At 45.3% G+C, this 21,142-nt stretch overlaps 1 protein-coding gene across 2 annotated transcripts in view; it reads left to right on the plus strand.

Moving 5' to 3' along the window:
* Positions 1-21,142, plus strand: part of ACOXL (acyl-CoA oxidase like) — a 990,492-nt gene that overhangs the window by 507,197 nt on the left and 462,153 nt on the right. For both annotated transcript variants that reach the window (XM_063918088.1, XM_063918087.1), the window contains exon 13: positions 11,111-11,200. In XM_063918088.1, coding sequence (XP_063774158.1) covers positions 11,111-11,200 — 90 coding nt within the window. The remainder of the gene's footprint in view (positions 1-11,110; positions 11,201-21,142) is intronic.

The raw sequence follows: 21,142 nt of genomic DNA on the forward strand, positions 1-21,142 counted from the left end.
AAACATATCCAGTGCCTTTTTCAGTCAACATGCACCATGTCCATTGGATGAAGTTTAAATACTGTTCTGCACATGATTATATGATTATTGCAAATCTAGGACACGTTACAAACAGATGTGAGCTGGAAGACCCAGCCAACACAAACAGCTAAAGAAACACTGTGAGACGCTGCTCAGATTACAGAATAGCACAGGACTGTCATATTTAATCCTCATTAGCCTTTGGATGAAATCAAGCTGTTTTGCAGAATATGTTTTAATATCAATACATCTGGAGAAAGGGTAGTTTATATATGTTTATATGTCATTCTAGTGACTACTGACAGTAACTTCACAAGTGTGTTTACTTTTTAAGTAGATTGTTTTATATAGGAGGACACATTGTAAGAGTTTCTGGGATTGTGCCTAAATAGGACCGTATCTCCTTATCAGACATCATTTATTTTTATCGATGTCTTGATGTGAAGAGACTACTGTTTATTCAGCAGATTAAAGGATAACTTTATGACCGCATGTATGCTTGCTAGTGATCTCAATCCTACGTCACTGACATGCCTAACATCCATTTTGGAAAATCTACCATCTTGACGGAACCTGTAACTCAGGCCTGGCCAACCTGTGGCTCTCCAGATGTTGTGAAACTACACATCCCAGCATGCCCTGCCACAATTTTAGCATTCCTTAATAGCAAAACTGTGGCAAAGCATGATGGGACTTGTAGTTTTACAACAGCTGGAGAGCCACAGGTTGGCCAGGCCTGCTGTAACTAATGCTTCTCTAGGTATGACAGCTGAAGAAGTTTCCTCTGAATGGATCTGATTGGACACACTGTAATGTCATCCAATCAGCTGCACTGGGTACATTCCATAGAGCAGCATTTTCTTAATTCATGTATGTTAACTTTTGTGTGTAAATTAAGACCTACAGATATGTCCTCACGTGCAGTCACGTTAAACAATCCCTCTTGGCACGCCAGATCGCGTGATAATCTTCTAGTGTCAGGTGTCTTATTTGCTTCTTTTTTTTGTTTGTTTAAAATGCGTCTAAGTTGCACCACAATATATATGTGTGTGAATCTGGCTCGGGTAATAGCTAGTGCCTCCTGAGCAATTTACCTCATCGCACATCCCTGACTAGGATGCACAAGGAGATTGTGGTGATTAATTTGACACTTGTATATATGTGTGCTACTGAGTCTTTAAATCCCTATACAAAGTGTTACAATGTAGTAGACGCAGCTTTTTTACAATACAAGTTTTGTTCTGCTCTTTATGCAGACTTAGTTACACACAATATACAAGTGTCGTATATCAAATGAAATAGCACAATCTTCTTGTGCGTCTTACGGTGGGTACACACTAGTACAGGGGTGGCCAATCAGTCATCGACAAAGAGCCAAGAATAATCTTTGGACATGCCAAAGAGCCGACACCATGTGCACACCAAAGGCACGTGTGCAAAAATGGGGCATGGTCTTGGGCCCGCTAGGTCACGGCCGTTATAAAATACATTGAAAAAGCCAGATCCAAAATAAATACATAGAAAGGGACAAATCCACATAAAATACATTTTAAAAGCCACATCTACATAAAATACATTAAAAAAGCCAGAGCCAAATAAAATACATTTAAAAGCAAGATTAACATAATACACTTCAGTTCCTCCATGTGTCACTCCAGCCCCCCATGCCACTGTAGTAGCCCTTCATGTGTCCAGTAGCCCCTGCTCCAAACCCGAGGTGGTCCATGCTGAGGTAGCTGTAGTCCCCCTTTGCTTGCCAGTAGGTTCTCACCTAGTATCCGGCTCCCTCAGTCCACTTAGTAGCGCTGGCACTGCGTGCCCGGCTGGAGCACAGTGGTTTCTGGATCTTTTGCGGTCACCTGACCTCAAGTGTCAGGAGCCGCATCTGAATGAAGAAAGAGCCACATGCGGCTCAAGAGTCACTGGTTGGCCACCGCTGCACTAGTAGATATATCTGCAGATATATCTATGGACGGATCGGGCAGTGTGTTGAGCATACACACTTCCCGATCCGTCGGGGACGGACGTCATGAACTGGGCGGGCGTGTACACATGCCTGCCCAGTTCAGCTATCAATCACCGTCGGCCGCCGCAGCATGTGTATGGGCGGTCGGCCGCCGCAGCATGTGTATGGGCGGTCGGCCGCCGCAGCATGTGTATGGTCGGCCGCCGCAGCATGTGTATGGGCGGTCGGCCGCCGCAGCATGTGTATGGGCGGTCGGCCGACCGCCGTACACACACAGCGACGCGCCAATATATCGGTAGATATATTGGTCGTCGGCTGTGCTGCGGGGCCAACGTGTTACGTCTGTTAACGACGGAGTTCAGATGTATATCGGTATCGGCTGACGGACCCGCGATATATATCGGCCGTTCAAGAGAACGGCCGATATATCGGCCAGTGTGTACGGGACTTAAGTCGCACCGCCGTGCTACTAAGACACAGTTTTAGCAAAAAAAGATTCCAGAAGTGCACAGGACCTAGCCGCTCACTCACGCCAAGCATCTTGTGCTGTAGGATGGATGTATGAGGACACATCTGTAAATGAATGTGTTCAATATGAATGGTTAAATTTATTGGTATTATTGTAACTTTACAGAGGGTAGTGAGGATAAAATATGTGAACACAAAGTCAGTGGGAAGAGGTAGAGAGCCAAATACTTTAAGCGGAAAATGTACCAAGCCTCCTATAGAATGAAGAAGTGGACTAGTGGAGACATTGACACGTGCATTCTATGAAATGATAGGTAGAAGGCAATTGGTTTTATGTGCAACTTCTCCACTTCCCCACTCTTAAGAATAGTTGGTACATCTCCACCTAACAGTTATCTTCCTCTGAATATGAAGTTTCCTGGAGCAGGCACAGTGCAGTGTACTTGACTTTTACTGTTTGTAGATTTGTTGTATTATTTGTATGAAATGCCAAAACCTGCCATAGTCACATGACCTGACACCACACCACTGCTTATCCTCACATTTTCCACTCCACATCACAGCACAGACAGCTGGTTACGCCTCACCTCTTTCTGCACGTCGTGTTCATTTGGGGTTTTTTGTGGTTTATTTTAACTAATAAAAAAATCTTTCGAAACATCTGCATTGGGAGAAGGACAGGAATTATGCTGGGCTATATTTTTTTGATTTATCTTTTAATAGAATCAAGACTGAGTTATTTTGTGTAAAATAACTTGTAGTTGTCACATGTATTTAAACAGGCATTAATTGTATATACTGTCTAATGTATAATCATACATATCGCACAGCACATTTAAGTGACATTGCCAGACATTTAACAAAAGTAGTATTTTTAAAATTTACTAGGGTGCAATATACTCAGTAGTGATATACAGTACATTGCTGCACGTCATTGAAATGTGTAGGTGACTGCTGAATCATTTCTATGAATATGTATCACACACCTTCGTGATGGACAGCTTAACACTGGGCCTGATCAGAAATGTATGCAGACCTGGTTTTTTTTTTAGCTCAGCGATTATCATTGGTCTGCATATGCGAAAATATGGCTCCTAGGACTTGGCCCACTCTGAACAAAGCTTCTGCCAAAAATATATATTTGAGGGGTAATTCATAGATGGATGCAGATTGCTGCATAAGCAGTAAGATCTGCGTCAATCTCCTCACATGCTGGGGGACGCCCAGCATGTGTGTGGCGCCGCCTCACGATGCACCCGCAATTTGATGCCACACAGCCATTCTGAAAATGCTGCAACGTGCGCTAGTGTGGCCCGCCACGCCCCCCAATGTCAAAACGCCACCCCCCGAATGGCCGCCATGTGGCCGAAAGAAGAAGGGTCATGCACGCGCACTGCGACCGATGCACATGCGCAAACCAGATAGATGCGGCCACTGTGTACAGATGTGCGGCTGCGTCAATCTTTGAATCATCCCCTGTGTGTGTATATGGGTGTGTGTGTGTGTCTATATATATATATATATATATATATATATATCTTATCTATCATATACCAAGCATGCAGCGGCACTCAGGGACTTGCACAGTGAATAATTGAGAACAAAGTGAAATTTAATCCATCACACTGCAATACAGGCCAACGTTTTGTAGCACAACCGCCCCTTTGTCAAGTTGAAACAAAAGACCTCTGGTCCCAAGCATTTTGGATAAGGGGTACTCAACCTGTATATATATATATATATATACACTGTATATCTATATAGATCTATAAATACACACACACACACACACACACACACACACACACGTGTGTAACCTACTTTAGCATAATATTTTACTGTAACATAGGCACAAATACATATATTCAGCAGTCTAAACCATAAGGTGGGTACACACTAGGCGATGTGCTCTATGAGCTATGTCGCCTAGTGTTTCCACGTTCCGGGCCGGGCGGTCGGCGGCAGTGCATACACACTGAGCGATATGACGACCATATCGTTCAGTGATGCCGTGCCCAGGCCGGGCAGGCAGCTCTTGGACAAAAGTCCAAATGAAGCTGCATGCATGGCCGACAGCGAGGGTCGTTAACGACCAGCGGGGCCGCGCATCGCTTGTCAGCGGCGGCATACACACTTGCCGAGAATGTAAAAAATGTCACTCAGGAACAGTGAAAATGAGCGACTCTCGGCAAGTCTGTATGCACCTATAGTCTATCCTTCCAGGTTGTCAAATATTAATGAAAAAAATAAAATGGTGTGTATTGTACAGTGAGCCTACTCACCCATCCCCCCCCCCCCCTCCTTCCCAAACATACACACGGCAATACACTCTTTTCAGCCCCTCAGGTGAAAGTGTGGTTGTGGTGTCTTAGTAGATTCACAGCCAACACTTGCATTAACTGCAACAAGGATGCCTCTCAGAGACAGCATTAATTTCGGGATAGCCAGAGGCATGGACGGACAGATGGGGGGCATGGACGGACGGACGGGGCATAGACGGACAGACGGATGGATGGACAGAGCACCATATAGGGGCATAGGTGGACGGGGATGGGCATAGACGGACAGAGTACCGCATTGGAGCATAGATGAACAGACAGACCGCAGGCTGGCATAGATCGTTAGATGGACGGGGTGGGGGTGGGGACATAAATGGATGTGGGGCATAGACAGACAGAGAGCACCATATGGGGGCATAGATGGATGGTAGGCCGGGAATAGACGGACGGTGGGGAGCATAGACAGATGGACGTGGGTGGCATAGACAGAACAACAGGGCACAGACGGGGCATAGACGGATGGATGGTAGGGGGGGGCTAACCATCAGCAGATCTGTGTGGCACTGTCCAAACAGGATGTCAGCTGCGCAGCGCTGTTACTGCAGATACTGTATGCTTCTGGGTTCTCTCAAGCGGCGCCGGTCACACATTGAGGGCTGCTCTGCCTGCCTTCCACCTGTCTCACCCTCCCTCCCAGGATGTAAACTGCCGAGTCCCGAACCCGGTGCACAGCAGTACTAATTTAAAAAAAAAAATCTATGACCCCCCCCCCCCAAAGGGTGCAGTGGGATTGCTTGCTGGGCCCCATAGCACTTGCATCCCCTGCACCCTCTGTAGTTATGCCACTACATAGCTATGTGCCGCCCAGTGCTGCAGACTTTTGTCACCTAAGGGAGGGAGTGCCGCCACTGGTTCTTTCTGATGATACTAAATTCCTAAGTCAACTGTGATTACTCAGGCATACGTTGATGAGCCATATCTTAGAGTCTGAAACCCATTCCCCAATGGAGGTGTTCTCAGATTGGTGTTCTGCTGGTCAGAGGCGTCACCTGGGCCTGGTGACATCTGCAGCGCACCCTGTTATCCCTCCTTGTGCCACCCGCTGGTGGAAAAGGGGGTGCGGCCTATGTTAAAGATTGGAATACTTATTACATCTCTCCAGCAGCAGCACAGCATCCCCGGAGATTGGGGTTCTCTTGTCGCCACTGCTCCTGGTCAGTCTTCCCTTGCTCTTCTTCTTCTGCCTCTGCTGCTGGTACTGGGTTGCACGCAGGGGCTTGCTGTCAGACGCATGGCTCTCTGCTGCTGTCCTCCTTCCCTCGCCCCTACCTCACACTGCCCCTTTGTGCACAACACCCCACAGGACAACCAGAGCTGCACTAACTGATGGTTGTCAGCAGTGCCGGTGGTGATGGGGACAAATAGCGGTGGCTGCGGCTGGCTGGATCCGCGCCACTGCCGCTGTAAGGCTGGCTTAGCAAAATATAGCAAAACAGATTCAATGAGAGTGTGCTGCCCTCCAGTGGCTGGCGCCCATAGGCAGCTGCCTAATGGTGGCGCCAGCCCTGATTACACCTACAGTATGTTCCAGATATCATGTATAGGTAGTTTGCCGTGCATACTGTACACCACATATACGCTCAAACAAATTAATGACATAACTAGATTCTCAGTTAATATATTTTTCAATAGTAAATGTACTGCATGTTACAGTATCTGGAATTATATTAATAAAGGTCTTCTGTTTCAGAAAAGTGCATGTAGTGCACCTCTCTATGGGGCAGATTTATTAAGCCTGGTGAAGTGATAAAGCGGAAGGTGATAAAGCACCAGCCAATCAGCTCCTAACTGTCACATACCTCCCAACATGACCCTCTCCAGGAGGGACAGAATGCTCTTCTCCTGGACTTCCCTCTTAATGTATGATTGCCATCACCTGTGGTTAAACACCTTTCTTATCCATTAACCTGTTCAAAACAGGTGCCTGCAATCATAAATGAAGAGAAAAGTCCAGGAGCAGAGCATTGTGTCCCTCCTGGAGAGGGTCATGTTTGGAGGTATGCTGTCATTTTTCAAACCCAGCCTGTGACATGGAAGTTAGGAGCTGAGTGACTGGTACGTTATCACAATGTAATTTATCACTTCACCGAGCTTAATAAATCTGCCCCTATGTCACAAGGAAACTGTATTTTATCAGGTTGCTGTATTGGCCTGGCACAAAAAATATTCAATCCAACAATATCCTTTTCAGATTATCTTTTTATTTTGAAATGTATGGGATTTTCTGAGCACTACATGTACATGTTCATCTAGCAAGGGGTTCCATGTTTAATCTAGTTTCAATAATTGCTTGGTCTTGAAGAAAAAAACGAAAAAGAAAAAAAAAAAACACACACACACACACACATATACATATGTGTGTGTGTGTGTATATATATATATATATATATATATATATATAGCAAGCATGGAGGCGGCACTCAGACGAATAATGAGACAACAGACAGTTGTATATTTCAACGTTCCGAAGCAACCTTTACTTCGTCATCAGGATCATCCTGATGACGAAGTAAAGGTTGCTTCGAAACGTTGAAATATACAACTGTCTGTAGTCTCATTATTCGTCTGAGTGCCGCCTCCATGCTTGCTATATTGGACCCGCAGTGGTTTTGACGAGGGCACCAGCTTGTACAAACGTACATTTGGAAGTGCTGCTTTCTACATGCTTGGTACCAGAAGTATTTTGGATATCGGATTTTTCCGTATTTTGGAATAACTGCATATCATAATGAGATATCATGGCGATGGGACCTAAATCTAAGCACAGAATGCATTTATGTTTCATATACACCTTATACATACAGCCTGAAGGTCATTTTAGCCAATATTTTTAATAACTTTGTGCATTAAACAAAGTGTCTGTACATTCACACAATTCATTTATGTTTCATATAAACCTTATACCATACTTGCCTACCTGACCTTCTCCATGAGGGAGAAAAGGCTCTGTTCCTGGACTTTCCTGGTAATGTATAATTGCCATCACCTGTGGTGAAACACCTTTCTTATCAATTAACTAGCTCACCACAGGTGATGGCAATCATACATTACCAGGAAAGTCCAGTAACAGAGCATTTTCTCCCTCATGGAGAGGGTCAGGTAGGCAAGTATGCCTTATACACACAGCCTGAAGGTTATTTAATACAATATTTTTAATAACTTTGTGTATTAAACGAAGTTTGTTTACATTGTGCCAAAGATTTCACTATGTCACTCTCACTCAAAAAATTCCGTAATTCGGAATATTCCGTATTTCTGAATATTTGGATATTGGATACTCAACCTGTGTATGTGTGTGTGTATATATATATATATAACAGAAAGTTCAGCACTCACCAGAGCAAGCTCGCTTATTTTCACAACATCAATAAATAAATGATGGGGGTTTAGTTAGTGAATTGGCCAATGCACGGAAGCCTGCTAACCGCTCGCCAAGGTACCCCACCTTCATGCAGGTCCTACACTATCACAGAGTCTCAAAAATTAAAACCTAGCAACTGTATCACACATCATATAACTGCAAATATGCCTACTTGGTTTAATGTGTATCTGCCAAATACTCCATGGCTTTTAAAGGTACACTAGTCACCTGACACTGGCTGATAAATTACTAAAGAACAGCTGACCCAGGTTTAAGATAATTGGGCTTGCATAGGGGTGCATGAACAAAGCTTGTGGCCACAGTTAATATGAGTTAACCAAAGATTAACCCTACAATATACCAACAAATATAAAACCACAGCACTCACCACCCCAGAAGCGGAGTGCAGATTCTGCACTCACCACTCATAGGGTGGGGTGCATGTAGCCCATGGCCACCTACTTAAAAATATACAAACAGAAAGTTCAGCACTCACCACAGCAAGCTCACTTATTTTCACAACATCAATAAATAAATGATGGGGGTTTAGTTAGTGAATTGGCCAATGCGCGGAAGCCTGCAAACCGCTCGCCAAGGTACCCCATCTTCATGCAGGTCCTACACTATCACAGAGTCTCAAAAATTAAAACCTAGCAACTGTATCACACATAATAGAACTGCAAATATGCCTACTTGGTTGTATATTTTGGCAAAACATTTCTTGGAACACAATCACCAAGTCTCAACTCTGCGCTGTATGGTCATTGACCAAGTTCAAGAACTACAAAGAGGAGGGGATCGGGTGTTGCAACTAAAAAAGCTGGAATCTCGCTGGATTTATAAGCTGGACACTATCGTACCCCGTGGGTTGAATGAACACAATCCCCTCAATTCTTTTATTCATTAATGATATTCATAAATCTGTGGGAATCAATATTATGATCCCTTGAGACCATAATGGGAAGTGCACCATAATGTAATCTGATTCAATTTGATTGAATGTATAGGCTATTTTTTTAATTACTGGTGTTTCAACCTTGCGTATATCTTGGTAATATGCGCACTGCTGAATACACTTATTTTTATGTATATTTTTTGTATATATTATATAATTTTTTTGTTGGTATTTTTGTATTGTTAGATGGACTATGACCGATTTGATGTACTATTGGTCTCTGACGGCTCCCTTGTGTGGTTGGGCACATAAATATTAATTAATATTAATTGGTATTTAATGTATATATGTAGCGCTTTTGATAATATATGTTTATATGTAATCCTTATGGGATTTATACTGGCTGGCTAGTGACAATGAACACAACGGATATATGACCCATTACACTCTGCTCTTGAGATTTAGATACTATGTGACAGTTATAAATATATATGGACAGTATTGTTTTGTTAGATCTTAAATGTTGTTTTGGGTGGAATTAATAGTGTATGGATCATACTTTACTTGCTTAATACACTGGTACAGATATGTATATGGTGATATATAATGTGATTAAACCGATAACATATGCCAGTGATATCCACTGTAGCTGTAACCCGATATGGGACCTCCTCTAACTAATGCTGGAACGCAAATGACGCTCTTCCGCCTAAGATGACGCTAATGACGTACTTCCGCCTATGCGATGTGAAACGCAGCTAGGACGGCTGGTGGAGCGCAATTGACACGCTTCCGCCTGTGCCGCTACATTAATGATAACAACGATCACTGTATTAATGTACTGTATATATGTCTAGTAGAGTTGTAAGTACCCAATATGGATTGAGCGGCTATAGTTGGTATGACTGGGTGAATTACATATTTTGATATTTAAGTGCTAGAATGATGTGATATTTTCCTTTGTGCCTATGGTCACTTCCGGTCATTTAACAATTAATTATGGTAATTTGGCTGATGTGCTGTGCTATATAAGGGGGCCTCTCAGGCTATGTCAGTATGCCTACATTTGACATGCTGGACGGTTGCCCTACATGGTTGTCCTGAGAAAGGCCATTTGTGCCGAAACGTCGACATAGACCTGATGTTCTGGATGTGCTAAATAAAGTTCTATTAAATGTGGATTGGTGAGTGCCCTCTGTTAAGACTCAATAGTCTTATACTAATTGATATATGTGAAAACCCTATCGGGCTTTCTTGTTGAGCACCCCACTGATGACAGCCTTGCAGATGAGAGTGCGAACATAATACTGAAATATATATATATATATTCATTCAATCATGTATGTTATGGTTTCTCGTATATATACTATATAGGCCTGTTTAAAGACAGGAGGTATGGTGTGCACATAGGAGTGCTTCCCCCATAATCACTGCCTGGAACTTTGATATTGCTATATTTGTGCGTATTGCTATAAAGCAGGCATTCCCAACAACGGTCCTCAAGGCACACCAACAGTGCAGGTTTTAGTGATATCCAGGCAGCACAGGTGTTTAAATCAAAATAACTGAGCTACTAATAAAGTCACGTGCTGAAGCCTGGATATCACTAAAACCTGCACTGTTGGTGTGCCTTGGGGACCGTGGTTTGGAATGCCTGCTATAAAGTCTTTTGAAAGAATCTATTTAGGATTAATGCATACCTCCCAACCTTACCCTCTCCAGGAGGGACACAATGCTCTGCTACTGGACTTTTCTCTTAATTGATAATTGCAGGCACCTGATAAGAAAGGTGTTTCAGCACAGGTGCCAGCAATCATAAATTAAGAGGGAAGTCCAGGAGCAAAGCATTGTGTCCCTCCTGGAGATGGTCATGTTGGGAGGTATGTTAATGTTCTTTTGTTTGTATTCTGTACTTGCATGCATTCAATAAGCTCAATTACTTGGTCAAAAACTACTAGAGAGGGGATATTTTTCTAAATCACTAGCTGGCAACACAATATGTTATTGATTCCTTGTGGAACTTCTTTCTTGACAAAAGTGTATCTCCTCTATCCTTGCAGGGTTTTATGATGGAAAACCGAATTCCTGGCTTGAAATGTGACTCTGATGTCTTTGTCACATTTGAAGGTGACAATGTTGTTATGCTACAGGTAAAGTTTACTGTTATTACAGTGAGTATAACTCAACAAATAATGCTTTCGTATATGTCAATGTGTGTGTGTGTATATATATATATATATATATATATATATATGTGTGTCATTATAAAAAAAATAGACGATTGGATTAAATAATTGATCTATTCACCCCACCTGAAGATGCAAAAATGCAGAATTTTCAGTTCTAGGAAACAATAATATGGGCAGGGTGCAAATGTGCGCCTATCACGCCCGCCGGCAGTATTCTAATGTTACTGACGACGGGCGCAACAACTTCATTTCAGCTCACTACCCCCAGAAGTAGCGAGCTGAAATGCGTGTGAAACTGGTCTCTTCACAATTGCACCCATTACTTTAGTCTGGTTTAAGCGCTTGAAGCGGACGAAACAAGACTGTAATGAGCGAGATCAGCGCTATAACAGGGCACATTTGCATATCGCCCCTCTATCTCCCGTCACTTTAGACAGGAGATAGTGGGTTCGATAGCATTTGAATCCGGCTCTAAGAGGTTTGAGTATGACATTTAAGATTCGATGCAGTTGCACAACCTATACTATATTTTTGAGTATACGTCTATCTAATATATGTGCGTGTAATAATGTTTATGTATACCTAGTGAACAGAAAAAGGGTGACACCGAGCATATTGAAAGCAGCAGCTTCTATGCTGGTTTGGATCATGGTCTAGTTTAGCAGGTAACTGGTCAGGGTTTTGTACAAGATTTACTATAATTAGGCAACTACGTCTGCAGGTGGAGATTTTATGTATTTGAAAGAGGGTTGTAGGTTGGGGGTATTTGGTAAGTACTTCAGTGACTAAGATGCAGGGACAGCATGCAACTCCGGAGGAAAAATATCATCAGTAATCGGATCCCGTTGGATCTGCTTCCTGATGCACAAAGTATCGATGTTTGGTACTTTGCACATGCACAGGACCCGTTCTGCGATGTAGGAAGCAGACCAGCATCAGATTGTTAGTGATTTACAGTCTGATGCCAAATTGGGGGCGTGGAGGGGGCAGTGACGGCCTCCATATGTGAAAATGGAAGCATCTCACAGCAGTATAGGTTGAAGGAAGAGGCCAGGAGATTTCCTGGCCTCAGTGACAGATGGTTTGCACATCCCCATGGGTGCTGTAAGCTGCCGAATGGTGTGTGATTGATCTGATGCCTGTGTTCTAGGATACAAGTCGGTTCACTGCTGTAGTGGGAGGCGTCTGCTTGTAATAAGCGCTTCCTGCTGCATTACCATACAGAGCTAGCAGCAGCAGCGATAGCCACTACGTCCTCATCTGAATTAGCCCCATGGCGCCAAATGAAATAACTATACAGCGTTGAATGCTAATTTCCACAAGGTTGATAAAAAAATAAAAAAGTGGACAACCCCCCAAATCAATGATCAGCTCCAGACCTTCTCAGGTTGGTGCTGTTTATATTTGTTTTAGCTCTTTCTAAGCTTTTACACCTAACTCGCCTGTCTCAAGCAGGTCTATTGTTTGCGGGTTGCCTGTCATTTTGCGGTCAGTTTTTGGCCAGTTTTAAAGCCAACCATTGGTACTGTAAATCTACAGATCTAATTCTTTCCTATGTAAAAAAAAAAATCATTGTTCGAAGGTGTTCTAAAGTCGGGGTTTTTGGTCTTTTGCCGTCTATTTTGACTTTAGTAAATGGTCAGATAGCAAAATAGATGGCAAAATGACCATAAACCAAAACCTACCTTTAGTAAATTTACCCCTAAGTATTTCATGGTAGTAGTTAGGACATTTTTTTTTACACATACTTTTTTTTTTAGTTTTAGGGCGTGAGAGAGATTTATGTAAAAATACAATATTTACGTAAATCTCCGATGTTTCTGCGCATGCATAGGAGCCGCATTGCACATGTGCAGTTCAGGTTCTGCGGCATTGGTCACAGTGCCCTAAATGCTGCAGCATGATTGACATGCCGCTGGCGTTTGGAGGCGGTGACAGGGAGCTTTCCAGAACATACTGACGTCAGCCCATTTTGCTACGCGTACCAAAACCAGTGGCTGTGTCCTTGGGTACATGGTCTGCCCCAGACATCCTAAGGGTTACTAAGATGTTCGATGGCAGCCCGATGTTCATGCAGTTGATTCCAATGCTGCATCTTTGCGCGCAGCATCGTAGCTGAGGAAGCCTTAACTTTAGATGCCTCCTGCAGCTTTCGCATAATTTTGCAGAGCCGCTACATACATAAATGCATCAACATTGCCATTATCATCCACCTCTGAATCATCCCCTAAGGGTGGATACACATTAGCACGATCTGGACGATTTGCCCAATCAGCAAGACTAATCCTCTACATGCAGCGTGTAAGCATTATTTTGCGTTCCCACGGGTCACATGTGACATCATTTGGTCGGCCATGCTGCACGGCCACCCGGAAGATATTGCATGCAACCCGCTGCAGTGTAATGAAGAACGGATTGAGGTGCGTTCTGTCGTTAATTACGTCGGGCTAGAGTGTAGTGGCAATCTGGCATGGTGCGAGGCGAAGGAAAAGGCCCGATTGCCGATCATCCTAATGTGTACCCACCCTTAGTTTACTTCCTATAAAAAAAAGCAGCTTTTGGACCTTTTCGCTAGATTGTTTTTGCCGTGTGAGGAGAAATAAGCAATTTACTCTATTTTTTTTGTAGCAATTCTAAATCTTCTTACAAAAACCAATGTATAATTTGTGTACTACATGAATCCTATATAATAAAAGGCTAATGCTGCTACTTACCTCTGTGGGTGGAAATTTACCTGCCGGTGACCACTAGATGGTGCCCGACCGTGCAATTCAAGTGTTGCTCCATTGGGGCGTGCACAGCCGTGCTGACATTACTGTTATGTTGTTCCATCATTTTGACAGGCATGTAACTAGTAATGTTATAATATGACCAGCCCTAAAAAGTGCTCAGCAGTGAAGGGGTTAAAACACTATTTAAATATTGTTTCTCTGACGTCCTAAGTGGATGCTGGGGACTCCGTCAGGACCATGGGGTATAGCGGCTCCGCAGGAGACAGGGCACAAAAATAAAGCTTTAGGATCAGGTGGTGTGCACTGGCTCCTCCCCCTATGACCCTCCTCCAAGCCTCAGTTAGGTTTTTGTGCCCGTCCGAGCAGGGTGCAATCTAGGTGGCTCTCCTAAAGAGCTGCTTAGAAAAAGTTTTTAGGTTTCTTATTTTCAGTGAGTCCTGCTGGCAACAGGCTCACTGCATCGAGGGACTTAGGGGAGAGAAGTTCAACTCACCTGCGTGCAGGATGGATTGGCTTCTTAGGCTACTGGACACCATTAGCTCCAGAGGGAGTCGGAACACAGGTCTCACCCTGGGGTTCGTCCCGGAGCCGCGCCGCCGACCCCCCTTGCAGATGCTGAAGATTGAAGGTCCAGAAACCGGCGGCAGAAGGCTTTTCAGTCTTCATGAAGGTAGCGCACAGCACTGCAGCTGTGCGCCATTGTTGTCACACACTTCACACCATAGGTCACGGAGGGTGCAGGGCGCTGCTGGGGGCGCCCTGGGCAGCAATGTATAATACCTTTTATGGCTAAAAAATACATCACATATAGCCCTTGAGGCTATATGGATGTATTAAACCCATGCCAGATATCTCAAACTCCGGGAGAAAAGCCCGCCGGAATAGGGGGCGGGGCTTATTCTCCTCAGCACACAGCGCCATTTTCCTGCTCAGCTCCGCTGTGAGGAAGGCTCCCAGGACTCTCCCCTGCACTGCACTACAGAAACAGGGTAAAACAGAGAGGGGGGCACTTTTTTTGGCGATATTTTATATATTTAAGCTGCTATAAGGATACAACACTTATATAAGGTTGTTCCCATATATATTATAGCGCTTGGGTGTGTGCTGGCAAACTCTCCCTCTGTCTCCCCAAAGGGCTAGTGGGGTCCTGTCTTCGATAAGAGCATTCCCTGTGTGTCTGCTGTGTGTCGGTACGTGTGTGTCGACATGTATGAGGACGATGTTGGTGTGGAGGCAGAGCAATTGCCGATAATGGTGATGTCACCCCCCAGGGAGTCGACACCGGAATGGATGGCTTTGTTTATGGAATTACGTGATAATGTCAGCACATTACAAAAATCAGTTGACGACATGAGACGGCCGGAAAACCAGTTAGTGCCTGCCCAGGCGTCTCAGACACCGTCAGGGGCTGTAAAACGCCCTTTACCTCAGTCGGTCGACACAGACCCAGACACGGACACTGAATCTAGTGTCGACGGTGAAGAAACAAACGTATTTTCAAGTAGGGCCACACGGTCTATGATCACGGCAATGAAGGAGGCTTTGCATATCTCTGATACTGCAAGTACCACAAAAAGGGGTATTATGTGGGGGGTGAAAAAACTACCTGTAGTTTTTCCTGAATCAGAGGAATTGAATGATGTATGTGATGAAGCGTGGGTTAACCCAGATAGAAAAGTGCTAATTTCAAAAAAGTTATTGGCATTATACCCTTTCCCGCCAGAGGTTAGGGCGCGCTGGGAAACACCCCCTAGGGTGGATAAGGCGCTCACACGCTTATCAAAACAAGTGGCGTTACCGTCTCCCGATACGGCCGCCCTCAAGGATCCAGCTGATAGGAGGCTGGAAACTACCCTAAAAAGTATATACACACATACTGGTGTTATATTGCGACCAGCCATCGCCTCAGCCTGGATGTGCAGTGCTGGGGTGGTCTGGTCGGATTCCCTGACTGAAAATATTGATACCCTGGATAGGGACAGTATTTTATTGACTATAGAGCATTAAAGGATGCTTTTCTTTATATGCGAGATGCTCAGAGGGATATTTGCACTCTGGCATCGAGAGTAAATGCGATGTCCATATCTGCCAGAAGAAGTTTATGGACGCGACAGTGGTCAGGTGATGCGGATTCTAAATGACATATGGAAGTATTGCCGTATAAAGGGGAGGAATTATTTGGCGTCGGTCTATCGGATCTGGTGGCCACGGCAACTGCCGGAAAATCCACCTTTTTACCTCAGACCCCCTCCCAACAGAAAAAGACACCGTCTTTTCAGCCGCAGTCCTTTCGGTCCTATAAGAACAAGCGGGCAAAAGACAGTCATATCTGCCCCGGGGCAGAGGAAGGGGTAAGAGAGGACAGCAAGCTGCCCCTGCCCAGGAACAGAAGCCCTCCCAGGGTTCTGCTAAGCCCTCAGCATGACGCTGGGGCTTTACAAGCGGACTCAGGAGCGGTGGGGGGTCGACTCAAGAATTTCAGCGCACAGTGGGCTTGCTCACAGGTGGACCCCTGGATCCTGCAGGTAGTATCTCAGGGTTACAGGTTGGAATTCGAGAAGTCTCCCCCTTGCCGGTTCCTAAAGTCTGCTTTGCCAACGTCTCCCTCAGACAGGGCGACGGTATTGGAAGCCATTCACAAGCTGTTTTCTCAGCAGGTGATAGTCAAGGTACCCCTCCTACAACAAGGAAAAGGGTATTACTCCACGCTATTTGTGGTACCGAAGCCGGACGGCTCGGTAAGACCTATTCTAAATCTGAAATCTTTGAACCTGTACATACAGAAATTCAAATTCAAGATGGAGTCACTCAGAACAGTGATAGCGAATCTGGAAGAAGGGGACTTTATGGTGTCCCTGGACATAAAGGATGCTTACCTGCATGTCCCAATTTGCCCTTCACATCAAGGGTACCTCAGGTTCGTGGTGCAAAACTGTCATTATCAGTTTCAGACGCTGCCGTTTGGATTGTCCACGGCACCTCGGGTCTTTACCAAGGTAATGGCCGAAATGATGATTCTTCTTCGAAGAAGAGGCGTATTAATTATCCCTTACTTGGACGATCTCCTGATAAGGGTAAGGTCCAGAGAACAGCTGGAGGACGGAGTAGCACTAATCCAATTAGTGCTGCAACAACACGGGTGGATTCTGAATTTTCCTAAATCTTAGTTGACACCGACAACACGTCTGCTGTTCCTGGGAATGATTCTGGACACGGTTCAGAAAAAGGTGTTTCTTCCGGAGGAGAAAGCCAAGGAGTTATCCAAACTTGTCAGGAACCTCCTAAAACCAGGAAAAGTGTCTGTGCATCAATGCACAAGAGTCCTGGGAAAGATGGTGGCTTCTTACGAAACGATTTCATTCGGCAGATTCCACGCACGAACTTTTCAGTGGGATCTGTTGGACAAATGGTCCGGATCGCATCTGCAGATGCACCAGCGGATAACCTTATCACCACGGACAAGGGTGTCTCTTCTGTGGTGGTTGCAGAGTGCTCATCTGTTAGAGGGCCGCAGATTCGGCATACAGGACTGGGTCCTGGTGACCACGGATGCCAGTCTGAGAGGCTGGGGAGCGGTCACACAGGGAAGAAACTTCCAGGGAGTATGGTCAAGCCTGGAGATGTCTTTTCACATAAATATACTGGAGCTAAGAGCGATTTACAATGCTCTAAGTCTGGAAAAACCTTGCTTCAGGGTCAGCCGGTGTTGATCCAGTCGGACAACATCTCGGCAGTCGCCCACGTAAACAGACAGGGCGGCACAAGAAGCAGGACAGCAATGGCAGAAGCTGCAAGGATTCTTCGCTGGGCGGAAGATCATGTGATAGCACTGTCAGCAGTGTTCATTCCGGGAGTGGACAACTGGGAAGCAGACTTCCTCAGCAGACACGATCTACACCCGGGAGAGTGGGGACTTCATCCAGAAGTCTTCCACATGATTGTGAACCGTTGGGAAAAACCAAAGGTGGATATGATGGCGTCCCGCCTCAACAAAAAACTGGACAGGTATTGCGCCAGGTCAAGAGACCCTCAGGCAATAGCTGTGGACGCTCTGGTAACACCGTGGGTGTTCCAGTCAGTGTATGTGTTCCCTCCTCTGCCTCTCATACCAAAAGTACTGAGAATTATACAGCAAAGGGGAGTAAGAACGATACTCGTGGCTCCGGATTGGCCAAGAAGAACTTGGTACCCGGAACTTCAAGAGATGCTCACGGAGGATCCGTGGCCTCTACCTCTAAGACGGGACCTGCTTCAGCAGGGACTGTGTCTATTCCAAGACTTACCGCGGCTGCGTTTGACGGCGTGGCGGTTGAACGCCGAATTCTAAGGGAAAAAGGCATTCCGGAAGAGGTCATTCCTACACTGGTAAAAGCCAGGAAGGAGGTGACTGCACAACATTATCACCGCATTTGGAGAAAATATGTTGCGTGGTGTGAGGCCAGGAAGGCCCCCACGGAGGAATTTCAATTGGGTCGATTCCTACATTTCCTGCAAACAGGATTGTCTATGGGCCTCAAATTGGGGTCCATTAAGGTTCAAATTTCGGCCCTGTCGATTTTCTTCCAGAAAGAATTGGCTTCAGTTCCTGAAGTCCAGACTTTTGTAAAAGGAGTACTACATATACAGCCCCCGGTTGTGCCCCCAGTGGCTCCGTGGGACCTTAATGTAGTTTTGGATTTTCTCAAATCCCATTGGTTTGAGCCACTCAAATCGGCGGATTTGAAATATCTTACATGGAAAGTAACCATGCTACTGGCCCTGGCTTCAGCCAGGAGAGTGTCAGAATTGGCGGCTTTATCGTATAAAAGCCCATATCTGATTTTCCATTCGGACAGGGCAGAACTGCGGACGCGTCCTCATTTTCTGCCTAAGGTGGTGTCAGCGTTTCACCTGAACCAGCCTATTGTGGTGCCTGCGGCTACTAACGATTTGGAGGATTCCAAGTTGTTGGACGTGGTCCGGGCATTGAAAATATATATTTCAAGAACGGCTGGAGTCAGAAAGTCTGACTCGCTGTTTATATTGTATGCACCCAACAAGCTGGGTGCTCCTGCTTCTAAGCAGACGATTGCTCGTTGGATTTGTAGCACAATTCAACTTGCACATTCTGTGGCAGGCTTGCCACAACCAAAATCTGTCAAGGCCCATTCCACAAGGAAAGTGGGCTCATCCTGGGCGGCTGCCCGGGGGGTCTCGGCATTACAACTCTGCCGAGCAGCTACGTGGTCGGGGGAGAACACGTTTGTAAAATTCTACAAATTTGATACCCTGGCTAAAGAGGACCTGGAGTTCTCTCATTCGGTGCTGCAGAGTCATCCGCACTCTCCCGCCCGTTTGGGAGCTTTGGTATAATCCCCATGGTCCTGACGGAGTCCCCAGCATCCACTTAGGACGTCAGAGAAAATAAGATTTTACTTACCGATAAATCTATTTCTCGTAGTCCGTAGTGGATGCTGGGCGCCCATCCCAAGTGCGGATTGTCTGCAATACTTGTACATAGTTATTGTTACAAAAAAATCGGGTTGTTATTGTTGTGAGCCGTCTGTTCAGAGGCTCCTACGTTTGTCATACTGTTAACTGGGTTCAGATCACAAGTTGTACGGTGTGATTGGTGTGGCTGGTATGAGTCTTACCCGGGATTCATTATCCTTCCTTATTGTGTACGCTCGTCCGGGCACAGTATCCTAACTGAGGCTTGGAGGAGGGTCATAGGGGGAGGAGCCAGTGCACACCACCTGATCCTAAAGCTTTATTTTTGTGCCCTGTCTCCTGCGGAGCCGCTATACCCCATGGTCCTGACGGAGTCCCCAGCATCCACTACGGACTACGAGAAATAGATTTATCGGTAAGTAAAATCTTATTTTTAAACCAACATGCAAAATATAAGACTTCTCTCTGTACTGTTGTGTATTCATGACAGGATCTGATTTAGTTTTTACCACCTATCTGTAAATCACACAATGCCTTTCCCTCACCACAAGTGGAATGACGAAAGCAGAACACTTTAATATTATTGCCAACCAATACATTAAGAAAACCAAGTTGTATACATACCCCAAGGGTTGCTGTATGAAATAATACGTCATACAGAAGTACACGTGTTGAACAATAGTGTGCTTAGCCGTTCTGCTCCCTGAGGCATCGACCGATAGGACTCCCTTCTCATCCTTTATAGCAACCTCTGTAACATGTGCAGGATAAATTACACACACTGTGGTTAATGTTCGTTAGTAACTGTTCCCACACAGAACTAGTTCTGTATATTCACGCCTCCTGCAGCCAGACCACCCCTATCCTCATGCTTAGTTTGATATCCATCATTATCATTATCAATGCCTATTGCAAATGCTCTGTCAGAAAACAGGAGTAATTACGTGTACACACAGTTCTGCATACAGATGTAGCCATACTCATTGTGGCGGCGCCTAGTCGCAGTTGCAACTTGGTTGCTGCGATGTGTGCGCATGCCAGTGTGCCCATGTATATATCCACACACGCAATGCATACGCATTGCATTGCCTAATCGCGGGTGCGAATAGTCGCAGCTAACCATTGCCGCGATGCGTATGCATTACGGCAACGATGAGCCTGGGTTTGCGCACAGCTCTGAATCTGAAGCTGCATACACTTGGTTCTGGCGCATACATAGAGAAAACATGCAAAATACACTCTGCTAATTGAACCTTCAATACGCCCCATTATATTGTTATAGTTTTGCCTCATCACATACAAATCTCTGATGTTGCGACATAGCCACTTGTACCATACTATTGTAATAATACTCCTATCCTGGTACTGACAGGGGGCATGCAGTCCCTCAGTGTTATCCAATATATTGCAAGTGATGCCACCTCTAGAGGTACATGTTAAGGGCCCTACACACTACCAGATCCCCACTGATGCCGATATATTGGCGGCGGCGGGACCCGACAGGGGGTGGGGGGCGGCATCGGCAAGTGCATACACACTTGCGGCCGGGACAGGCAGCGATGGCGGCCGGGGGGGGGGGGGGGTGTGGCAGCGGGGGGGAACGACTGCGCAGCATGGCTATCGTTAACGAGGACCTCGCTCGTTCGGTCGAGGGTGAGGGTCGTTAACGATGCGCGGGAGTGCGCATTGTTAACGACTTTTAGTGTACACACTGGATGAGATTGTGAAAGATCTCGCTCAA

Source organism: Pseudophryne corroboree, chromosome 4 (genome assembly GCF_028390025.1).
Source record: "Pseudophryne corroboree isolate aPseCor3 chromosome 4, aPseCor3.hap2, whole genome shotgun sequence".
Classification (NCBI taxonomy): Eukaryota; Metazoa; Chordata; class Amphibia; order Anura; family Myobatrachidae; genus Pseudophryne; species Pseudophryne corroboree.